Source organism: Chanodichthys erythropterus, chromosome 10 (assembly GCF_024489055.1).
Source record: "Chanodichthys erythropterus isolate Z2021 chromosome 10, ASM2448905v1, whole genome shotgun sequence".
Classification (NCBI taxonomy): domain Eukaryota; kingdom Metazoa; phylum Chordata; class Actinopteri; order Cypriniformes; family Xenocyprididae; genus Chanodichthys; species Chanodichthys erythropterus.
This window is the reverse complement of record NC_090230.1, coordinates 37887355-37899631: the sequence shown is the minus strand read 5'-3', so window position 1 is coordinate 37899631 and position 12277 is coordinate 37887355. Positions and strand designations below refer to the sequence as shown.

General features: G+C 37.2%; 2 protein-coding genes across 3 annotated transcripts in view; one reads left to right on the top strand and one right to left on the bottom strand.

Annotated features, from left to right (window-relative positions):
• The window catches only part of igsf5a (immunoglobulin superfamily, member 5a), a 31333-nt gene that overhangs the window by 17751 nt on the left and 1305 nt on the right, over positions 1 to 12277 (bottom strand). The window lies entirely within an intron of this gene.
• Positions 7579 to 11296, top strand: hmgn1b (high mobility group nucleosome binding domain 1b). Its single transcript, XM_067397631.1, has 6 exons — positions 7579 to 7790; positions 9728 to 9754; positions 9855 to 9884; positions 9998 to 10033; positions 10123 to 10230; positions 10319 to 11296. Exons 1-6 carry the CDS (start codon positions 7773 to 7775, stop codon positions 10358 to 10360), a joined length of 261 nt encoding a protein of 86 aa, XP_067253732.1. The 5' UTR covers positions 7579 to 7772; the 3' UTR covers positions 10361 to 11296.

Genomic DNA, 12277 nt, shown 5'->3' with positions numbered 1-12277 from the left:
TTGACACTTTGTAATATTAAGATTAATATTACATGAACTCACATGAACTGTTTCAAATATGGTTTTAGTACCTTTATAGACCTCAATGGCATTGCTCTCTATAGAGGCCTCACTGAGCCATCGGATTTCATCAACAATATCTTAATTTGTGTTCTGAATATGAACAAAGGTTTTAAGACTGTGGAACGACATGAGGGTGAGTAATAAATGACATTATTTTCATTTTTGGGTGAACTAACCCTTTAACACAGTCATGAAACTATACTCTCTTTAGTTACACTTAAGTGGCCTTTTAATACTAATATCATATTATCTAATAATATAATCTATCTATAAGTACAATTCTTTTTAAAATACACTTTTAAGATCTGAAGTAGACTACAAGTAAACATTCAGTATAGTTAAGTGCACTTCTTTGTCATGGTATTGCATGGAAACCCTCACAAGGTTTGTTTGTTTTTTGTTTTTTTACATACTTCATGGTATTACTATATGATATCAGGTTTTTCTCTGTTGTATATTTTTTTCTATAGTACTGTAGTAATTACACACTATGCTTTGAATTACACTGAAGCAGCATGTAATTTCAGTACCATTGTTCATCTGAAAGTACCACGGTAAAAACATCTGATACCATCACACATACCACATTATAAAATAGATTTGACCACAGAATGCTGCAATTGACCAATCAGAATTTCAGAGAGCTGAATAATAAGAAAACTTAATAGTGAATTGTGAAAATGTGATCTCTGAAATCTTGCTGTTGCACTACAAATTTTCCACTTGAGCTCTTCAGGTTTCCTGCACTGGTGAATTTGGCTGCTTTATTCAGCAAAGCAGAATTGGCACAGGGACCCAGATGGAGGTGTCATGGGGTTTGAGGTTTGGAAAGTGTGACCTTACAGGGTCCTTTTTAAAAAATTATTTTCTGACTTACAAAATGCTGGCGTTGTCTTCCATAAAAGCAGATGGTAAGTATATTATTAGGCGACTTTTGATCTGCCATATGAACATTAAACAATGCAACACCGATTCACTTAACTAATTAACTGAGTGAAAAAAAAAAGAAAATTTAAATGACTTTTTCATTGTGGTGGGGAAATCACTATATGCACATTTCAAAGACCTACCTCATGTTTCTCTCTGGCTTTTTCCTTGTGATTGTTCTGTTGTTTTCTATTTCTTGACATTGTTTAGGATATTGGTGTCTTCATTTAATTGAAAATAAGCATTAAAAAGAAAGAAAAGAGATATAAAACTTTAACAATCTCCCTATGATCTTTGACCTTGGAAGTATACTTTCAGACAACTTTTTGTATTTTCAAAATATTAATTTTTAACAAAGAAATTCTTTTTTATACATGTATTTTTTAATAATTGCATATTTTGTTTTAATTATTTATAGTTGCAGTAATACTTAATGTTCATAATGTTAGAGATACAAAAAATAAATAAAATAATTACCATAAAAGTCCAATTTTCAGACACATGGCAAAATCTAATAATTTTAGCAAAACAATATAGGGTCAAACAGCTTCATATTATTTGATAAAATATTAGGTTGTAAAATTATACCTTTTATATGAGGTTACTTGCATTATTTCAAATCTTCTCACATGCAAAGCGTTCCTTGCGATATCTTTGCTTTTGTCGCCCTCTAGTTGTGCAATGCGCTCCTACATGTAAAAACAGATAATAAAACATTAGAAAATGGCGCTTTTTCGGTGTCTGTTGGACACATAAAGGCTTTTAATTTGTGAACGGCATAGTGCTGAGTTGCAATTAAGCATTGGGGCAATATCGTTCTGAAAAAATAAGGAAGATAAAAAAAAATTAAAAAAAACGATTTAACATACGATTTAGCCTCCATGACGGTCAAATCTGTCTGTATTTGAAGATTCCTGTGAAATTCTTATATTTATTAGGATATATAATTAAATCACTTTTGTAGGCTAACTGGGGGATGCTGTGGATCTAATATAGCAGAACTGTAAGCAATAAAGACCCCAGTGCTGCAAACAGGAAATATTGTATAGGGTGGGGGAGGGGAGACCCCGGCTGAGACACTCTCTGGCCCTGACCAGGTTTTGAAGGCACTAATACAACTACAGGGTCTTTAAATCCACTGCTGTGTCCCTCATTATCATCTAGAGTTACTGACTTCCAAAAGTCCATTGTTAATCTCATTACTTCACCCTTCATTAAACCAATTGTGTGTTTTCACTGCAGTTTTAGACAATAAGCTTAATCACAAAAGAAAAGTTGGTCAGCCATGATGTCAATTGTCTAAGGCGCACCACTAAGAAATCTCTAAAAGCTGGTAAGAGAGTCAGTTAAAGCGATACTTGGTCACAGCTGTTTCCTGAGCTCTACTGTACATCAGTCTCCGACACGTGGCATCTGTTGACAACTGTAGTGCCATGTGTTGTGTGCATGTTTTTTTCAGATTATTAACAGACTTTCTGTCTGTACCATACAAATGGATTTTTCTCTTCAAAATTATTTTTGTTTCAGTTTTTATTATTTTAAATGCATAAATGTAAATGTATTTTACATCAAACCTTGTGGCAATAAACGTGAAGGGAGCAAAAATGTTAATGTGGCAAGATGTGATAAAACATATGAAGAGGGTTTAGAGTGACAAATGCATACAGAAGAGGAAACAAAAAACACACCCAAATATAAAAAAACAAAACACGTTATTTATTTCCAGATAATAAGTCCGTACCAGACTGGCGAGGAGCTCTGTCTGCTCCCCTCCCACTGACCCCTGCTGCATCACCATTACTCTGTGTAATCTGGGCTTTACGTGCATGTCCAGATGGGCAGGCAGCCATTCGCTTGAGGAGAAATCCACTTACTGATCCATATAGTCACTGGGTTACACTTGCACTTCCAAAATGAGTGAGTTCACTAGAGCCGTCTGTGCTCGTAGTCACTTCGGCAAGACCACATCAGTGAAGCTTTACTGAGCTAGTTTAATCTCTATGTGTGCGTGATAACAATGCTGTATGTTTTATCTAGCCTGAGCACATTGCATCAACCTCTGCTAAAACCTTTCTCAGTCAGCTACTGGCAGGCTTTTAGACTGCACCACAAATATTATCTTTTACATTTCTAGCATTCACCATCATCTTCTGCGTGTCTGTGCAGGTCTGGGTGGATCCAAGTAGACATATTCAAAACAAATCAAAACTGAAATCTGGTAGATTTTACTACAAAGTCCTAGTTAAATGTTGGTGTTCAAATTATATAATGATCAAGAGGGTAATATAAAGGCGGTCAAGTGAGTAAGATGTTGTGGCAGATGGTTGGATAGAACCACAGGAAGTGCTGCCCCTTAAAGAGGCTTTTGTTCAAGCTACTGGAAATACCTCAAGGTGACCTGGGTATCTTAATCTCACTCATCAAATGCATCCCACTGTAAATCTATTTATACTGATCCTCACAACGCATCTTTCAACTTTACAGCAAAACAAACAAAAGTTTTCTTTGCAAAAAAATTTAATGGTATCATTAGTTTCTGCCAAAACACCCCAGCAAACACAGTGTACAAAAAACACTAAGAATGCCTTAGCAAATGTAGAACAACACCCTAGAAACCACATGGCTACACACTAAAACAACCCAGAAAACTGTAGCAACCACACAGAGACACACTAAAAACCATTCTGAATACCCTAACAAATTCCTAGCAACACTCAAGAAACCACTCAGAAAATCCTAGCAACCACATAGCAACACACTAAACCCTCTCAAAAAACCCAAACAAATGCATAACAGTACCCAAGAAACCACCCAGAACACCCTAGCAATCACATAGCAACACCCAAAACACCTAAGTGAATGCAGAGCAACATGCTAAACCCACTCAAAAAACAAACAAACAAATGCATAGCAACGCCCTAGAAACCTCCCAGAACTGCCCCAATGCTTCTAAATGCACTAAAACTATCCAAAACAACATAGCAAATGCTACTGAAATTTCATAGTTTGGTTATCCTTAGAAACACTGGAATTCTTCTGGAACATTTGCAGTATATTGGAGTTTAGCATGTGAACCATTGAGATAAGCCAAACACTAAGGACATTCAGATGGTGGTCTTGACTTGTAAGTACACTTTGTTGTGTGTTTTCTCTCTGACATAATCACACATGCACAATGATCTCATTCTCACATGCATGTTTAGTTAGTAGCTTTGTAATCGTGCACGGCACAGATCACTTCAGTGCCCCTTTTCTTCCTGTCTCAACTGAATTTAAGGATGGCAACAGTCAAAGGCCTCTCAAATGAGACCTGTTATCTGAAACTCGGCAGCCACACCCACTGCACCCCACCCCCATTCCAGTCCTGCAGGAGCATACAGACATGGGAGAACTTCATGAGCACTTTCCCGCCTGAAAGAGCTGCCTATAGAAAGGGGTGTAATGCTTTCATGGGGGAGGGGACCGGCCAAGAGGGAGCAGCTATGATCTAGCCATGAAATCGCAAGGATCTGGACAAGGAGATAGGAGTGTGGTTGAGGACATGACATATTTTCATGATGTTGTGGACAATGAACTAGCAGGAGCCCTTAAAAAAATTACCTTAAAAATAAAAGTTTAAATGAAAAGAGTTTATAGGCTGATGCCATAGAAGAACCTTTTAAAGGTCCACAAATCACTTTTCACACTACAATTATTTAGAACTAACCATTTTTTTGCCACACCCGAAACACCCTAGCTACCACATAGCAATGCACTAAAAACCACTCGGTACACCCTAGTAAATGCATAGCAACACTCTAAAAACACTCAGAACACCCTAGCACATCAATAGCAACACCCTAGAAACCACACAGAACACCCAAATGTAACCGGTCCTACTAGACTCACTCCAAGCGGGACTTGAACCGGCATCTCCAACATGGGCGCCGGGAGTGCTAACAAGGACGCTTTAGTGTGCCCCTTATGAGGCCAGGGGAGTGAGGTTTACACGCACAGCTCTTCCTAGCTTACCTCCATTACACTCAGCCCCCTAAACCTCAATCCCATCCGGGTAACGGCACCAAATGTAACCGGTCCTACTAGACTCATTTCGAGCAGGACTTGAACCGGCATCTCCAGCATGGGAGGCTGGTGCGTTAACAAGGACGTTATATCGTGCCCGTTATGAGGCCAGGGGAGTGAGGTTGACGCACCCAGCTCCTACTAGCTTGCCTCCATTATACTCACCCCCCTAAACCTCACTCTCATTCGGGTCATGGAACCAAATGTAACCGGTCCTACTAGACTCACTCCAAGCGGGACTTGAATCGGCACCTCCGACATCGGAGGCGGGAGCGTTAACAAGGACGCTTTAGTGTGCCCCTTATGTGGCCAGGGGAGTGAGGTTTACATGCACAACTCTTCCTAGCTTACCTCCATTACACTCACCCCCCTAAACCTCAATCCCATCCGGGTCACGGCACCAAACGTAACCAGTCCAACTCAGTCTGCTCCGAGCGTGATTTGAACCAGCGTTTCTGGCATGGGAGGCAGGCACGCTAACAAGAACGCTAAAGACAGCAGTCTCTAATGTCAGTTGCTAGTGCGTGAGGCCAGCGGAGTGAGTTTTAAGCACAGCTCTTATTAGCTTGCTTCCGTTACACAAGCAACCACACAGTAACACACTAAACCCAGTCAGACAACCTATTACCCTAGCAACCACCCGAAACACCCCAGCTACCACATACCAACACCTTAAAAACTACTCAGAACACCCAAGCAAATGCATAGCAACACCCAAGAAACCACCCAGAACACTCTAGCAAACACAGAGTAACACCCTAAAAACCACATAGGAACACACTAAACAAACTCAGAAAACACATTAATCAGTTTTTTTAATCTCAAAATAATCATATAGCCAATTCAACCTTACAGCAAAAAAAAAAAAAAAGGTTCTTGATAAGCACTTGAATTCAATGTGCTGCAAAGAACCATGAAGAACCTTTCTTTTTTAAAGAGTGTATGATGACACCAAGCTTTTTAGCATGTTTTAGGTTATACACACACCATTCTATGGCAGATTTCAGAGCACCATTTATTGAAAAGCGTCGTCTAAGTTACAGAGCTGTTACATATACATCTCTCCCAGAGGAATATTGTCATATATGTGCTGAGGTGTTTTGAACCACTGTGCATCTGTGTGCATATGGGTAAACATGTCCTGTGCATTGCTATATGCAATAGTTACAGCAAAATATAACATCTGCATGTAATATTCATATTATATGGGACCTATACATTTACAAAATTTCAATCCTTGAAACAGGGAGATTTAAAAAAATATATACTTATTTGTGTACAAAAGTCTTTTGAATGATTTGAATGTGGCCCGATGGAGGATTCATTTTGATGCTTCATTTTTACATGAACTATAGACATGATCATGGATTTTCAACATTTTTTGTTTACATTACTTTCCACATCTGGAAATCACAATTTTAACATTCTCTCTTATTTCTATTACCATTTAAAGGTTTTCCTCATGAATATATGATTATTATTACAATTATTTGTTGTAGGCTAATTGTTATTTATCAAATTGCTTTTTTCAGTTTTTTTTATTTCCTTCCTGCTGTTTAAGCACTATTTTTGGGAGGAAGTTGTATTTATAAATCTAAGTGGACAGATAATCCCTTTTATATATGACTTGGAATATTTTATTATTTAAATTACAATCATTTTCACACAGAAGGCAGAAACATTATACCTAAACAAAAAAAAAAAAAAAAAAAAGCCACTGAAACTGTCACTAGATTTATTTTGCACCTTTTTTTTTTTTTTTTTTTTTTTTGCGCAATAGATTTCAACGACGGCAACATTTTGTTGACACAGAAGTGAAATGTTTCTGTGCACAGTCGCCATTTTCTGCCTTTAAAACCTTTGCATGCACGCGGGGGCTTTAAAAACACAACATCTCCGAGGTCCATTTTAAATCCAGCTCCTAAAATAACCCCCACACATCTGGAAACCATGTTAAAAAAAAAAAAAAAGGCTTAGATTGCGCAACATATATGATCTAATCACATGGAAATTAATTTATTTCCTAGCATTTTTAAATCGACAGCAGAATTAAAATAATCTCCCTTCAACAGCTCTAAGTCATTGCAAAAACAAATAATATTGCAACTGATTGACATGCAAAAGTGCCCACACGGATATCTTGCTATGATTTGAAAATGTGCAGTGGGTCTCCGCAGGCCAATCACCGGGAGCAGGAGGCGGAGAGACAGATTTGATAATCCTACTATGGCGAAGACTTGCTTATGAATATTAAATAACAAAAAAATGGCGTTCACTCTGATTGGCTTAAAGGCAGCCGTTGGCAAGGGGACGCTATTCTGCTGGCCAATGAACGAAACCTACTATCTGTATGGCATGGCTCATGAATATTAATCAAAGCAGGCGACTGGACGCACAAGGAAGGTTACCAAGTAACGTCACCATGATCTAATTAATATTCATGAGGTGGGGCTTCGGCATAGTGGGAATCGTAAATTCGCTGTCAGGTCGGCCTGTGATGAATTGAATAGGGAAGAAGAAGGAGGAGGAGGAGAATCCAATCCGGTTTGAGCAGGTTTTTGTTTCGGACGAGCGTTAACGTCTTCCTATACTGATCAAACCTACTGTGTGAACCTTTAACCGAGCTCAACTCACAGTGTCGAGTGTTTTTCAGCGTTAAATCCCGTGCATTTTGCATTTTTAACCGCCTTGATTTTTGCGCGTTGGAAAAACCTACAGCCATGCCTAAAAGGAGCAAAGTAAGTAGAGCATTGGTTTCTTAATATATCGAGGCACCATCTTTAATAGAATATGCAAGATAAAAAAAAGCAAAAAGGAATGAAAATAACAGTGCATACACGTTGCATGCAAATGTCCTTATTTTTCTTCTATTGCAACGGTATGCGCGCGATTTTGTGTTTGCATACCTCTGTTTAATAAACGCGTGTTTTGATTTGAGCGCGCGACTGAGATTTTTTTTCTCCATCAGCGTTAATTAAATCCAGCTTAATTTTCATGCATACGCGGATATGGGCAATGATCTGTGCATTTATGTTATGTTTGTGGTGTTTTTGTTTACAAATAGATGAGTCTCTGTCGACATGCATCAGACAAAGGGGGTGTAACGATCTTAGTTTTCGTTTATGTGCAGCTTACAGTCTCGCAACCTAAAGATTGTCGCGCGCAGGGCATCAAATAAAATTGTTGCATTTAATATTTATTTATTTATTTAATGCCGTTTTTATTTTTTAGTAAGGTTTGCTGAAATTTTGCATAGGCTACATGTCTTTGTAAAGGCTCGTTTTTTTTTTTAGTGTCATGGCTGCCCTTTCGCGCAACCCCGATGATTTAAAACTCACTGTGGGTCTGAATAGACAGCAACAGACGGTGCGATATTTTGTCCTGCAGCTCATAGTCGTGTATTAGGGATTTAATGCGTGCATTAGGGCTTTAGTTGCACGATTGCGTCTCGATATATTTGATCGTGCAAGTGGTAGATTATGCAATGGCGGTATTCTTGCACATCATAGCGCCACTGTTTGGTGTTTCCTATTATTCTGGTATATTCTGTAGTGTTTTTTTTTCCTCGCGGCTGTGCACCTCGGGATGTTGTGTTTGAAAGCGAATGGCGGGAATGTTATGGAGCGGGGTCGGTGGGGCGAGCGCAAATCTCCATTAATCAGCATTGAATGAGTCGGTGTGCATGAAGGGGGCGGTGCTCACAAGACTGCAATGAAAACGGACGGAGAGCGGCATTACAGTATAGGCGGATGGAGGCAGGGCATAAACATTGATGAATTGCTGACTGGATGTTTAGGAGTCATTTCATCAAGAAAAATACATATTACGAAACATACAGCAGCCATTTAGTCCGATCCCCGAGCGAATGACTCTTATGATCTGATTCTTTTTTAAAGCGTACAACGTGGAAAAACATTTTCAAACAAATGAATCATGTGAACCGATTCTTTTAATGAATCAAAACCATACATTGCGACCAATGTAGTCCGGTTCCCGAACGAATGACTCTGATGAACCGATTCTCTTTTTTTTTTTTAGTGAATCAAAAACATACCGCGGACTCGAAAGAGTGACTTTTAAGAGCCTGTTCTTTTTAATGAGTCTTGTGAATCAATCAGATCGGTTACTAAATTGACGGTTATGAAACCTGGTTCACTTACGAAACCTCAAGTTAACACTTTCGTCATTTCCGACTGGAATTGAATTAAGAACTGCTTCTGTTATGTTGTATTGAGGCTAACGAGACTTAACTTTAAATAATTGTGCTTACTGACTGTTATTAATGTCAAAATGGTTTTTATTTATTAAAACAAATGACTGAATGAGATTTGGTACCACATATTTTGTTTGTTTGTTTGGTATTTTAGCCAATTATTTACTGGCATTTATGCAGCTTTTAAAAGTATATGAAAAGCAAAAAAAAAAAATTGCAATAATTGTATTAAATTTATTTCTCATGTGAAGAAATATTAATTTTCCCTCCAAATATTTCTTAAAAGTAATAACAGAGGAGGAATCAGAACCCAAATAAATTAAATTCCTTAATATTCCCATCCCTGCCTGAAAAAATAAACTCTGGGGGGTAAAAATATAAAAATGCATCTGTTAAACTACATTGATGAACTTTGACTTCTGAGAATAACTTTTTTTTTTTTTTTTTTTTTTTTTCCCTTAGGCGAACAATGATGCTGAAGTCTCTGAGGTAAGCAGATCTCACTTATTAAGTTTAAAAAAATATATATATATATATTTTATTGCATCAAAATAAAGTTATATGGTTTAACCTTGTTATTTCTTTGCAGCCCAAAAGAAGGTCGGAGAGGTTGGTAAACGTGAGTATTCATGTTTTGTTTTTTAAAATATATACAGTTTAAATTAATTAAACAGATATGACGATTATTGTTTGTATATTAATTTATGTATTATAACTTTTTTTTATTTTTAGAAACCTGCACCCCCAAAGGCAGAGCCTAAGCCAAAGGTAAAGAAAATGCTTAAATGAAAAATAATGAAATGAAATTATAGACTATAAATTAGCAATAAAATGAACATTAATTTAACACAATGTAGAAGGCGGCTGCCAAACCTAAGAAAACAAAGGAACCCAAGGAGCCCAAGGAGGAGGAGAAGAAAGAGGAGGTGCCCGCAGAAAACGGAGAAACAAAAGCTGACGAAGAGGTAACATTACGTATATCACCCTTAAATTATTTGCAATCTAACGTGAAGAATGGCCTATGCGATTAACACCATTGATGATGTTTTTCAGGCGACGGAAGACGCCGACAAGAAGGGAGAAGACGGGGAATAACTTTGCTGAGGTCTCATCGTTTACCAGCACTCCCTGTACCTCTTTTCTTGTACAATTCAGGGGAATATTTTTATCTACTATTTTCTAAAGGCAGGTTTTTTAGTAGTTTGATTGTAGAGACACATTTTTTATGGAAGAAAAGAAACATTTTGAAAGTGATCTCATCATATCCAGCATTTTTACATTGGGCAGAAAAAACTACCGTCATCGTAAATGTCGACAGGAGTTTTTTTTCCCCCTCTCTGCTGTCGCTTTCAAAGTGAGAGGAAGAGGGGCAGGTTGCGGGCATGTCATTTACACAGACAGCTGGACATCTTACCGAGCTTGTCCGTATGACTAACATTCCATTGGCTTTATGAGGGATTTTTTTTTGTGTGTGTGTGTTTGTGTAACCTGTAATGTGTGTTTGGGGCGGGAGGGGTGGGCAAATAACTCATTGTTTATTGTTTATAAAGATTACTTGTAGAACATTTGTAAGCTGTGTTCCATATGTTAACTGCAGTTCTCCATAATCATTTCTGCTAAATAAACATATTCTCTAGTACTGGAGTTCATGTCAGGCCTGTGCTTCGTGTGTATTGATTTGTCTCTTCTGTGATAGTACCGCAATAAATTTGTAAAACTGCTGTGAAAAAGATTTTTTGGGCTTTAAGTCCAGTTTGTGTTATGGTACCGATGGCAGACGTGGGATGAATATCTCTGCAAAGCCAACGATTCTTTAATATACAAACACATTATTAAAATGGAAAATTCGAGACAAACGAGTCATTACGTGTAAAATCTCTTTAGTTGTAAGGCGTTCTGACCAGCAGTAGCAATATTTTTGTGGGACTTAGATATCAAGTATAAATGTACAGTTTCTTTTGATCATTGTTTATAGATGTATCTCTGTGTGTTATGGTTCGATAAAACAAGCCAATAAAAATCAGTTGTGATACCCTGTTCTCCCTTTAATTTTGAAGTTACATTCATTACTCTAGGGTTAGTTAGACTTGAATTGTTTTAAAAAAAAATGTATATATATATATTATTAGTGAATACTTACAGTCGCATCCAAAATAAAAGTTTGTTTACGTAATATATGTGTACTGTGTATATTATATAAATACCCATGCATCTATATATTTAAAGATATATTTATATATAATACAAATTATATATAAATATATATGCATATAAATATCTCTTAAATATATACTTGTATGTGTATCATGTAAACACTTATTTTGGATGCAATTAATTGTGATTGATAATTTTAGCATATATATATACAGTACACACATGTATATTATGTAAACAAACATGTACAGTACGTGCAGAATTATTAGGCACATTGATTTTCTGATTTGTATTTAATCATTTATAAGTGATATATAATTGTTCATGAAAGCTGGAAATGAAAAACACCTTATATTCAGGTGTGCAGAATTATTAGGTACGTTTTCTTTTACAGATAAAATGATCCAAAGATTTAACGCAGACTGAAAATTCAAAAATTATTAAATGCTCATGAGAAGGATATAATACTAATGAAATACTAGAAATTGCAAAGTTAAAGCATGACCACTAGACAGTGAAATCCTCATTGGGTCAGCAGAGTCAGACAAAAACAGTTGGAAAAGAAAATACACATGTTAACTGCAAAATAATTAAGTGTGAAACCATCAGGAACCCTTTAGTCTTCAGCGCCACCATTTTCCAGAACTGCAACCTACCTGGAGTCTCCAGAAGTGCAAGGTGTCAGGATCTCAGAGACTTAGGTTAGGTGAAGAATCCTAAAAAATGACCCACACTTAATAAGAATCACAAACTAACTAACTAAAGTCTCTGAGATCCTGACCCCTTGCACTTCTGGAGACTCCAGGTAGGTTGTAGTTCTGGAAAATAGTGGCGCTGGAAACTAAAGGGTTCCTGATG

Coding starts and splice junctions, on each gene's coding strand:
- hmgn1b (XM_067397631.1), top strand. Junction 9,885..9,997: donor GGTCGGAGAGGTTGGTAAAC/GTGAGTATTCAT, acceptor TTTTATTTTTAG/AAACCTGCACCCCCAAAGGC. Junction 10,034..10,122: donor AGGCAGAGCCTAAGCCAAAG/GTAAAGAAAATG, acceptor AACACAATGTAG/AAGGCGGCTGCCAAACCTAA.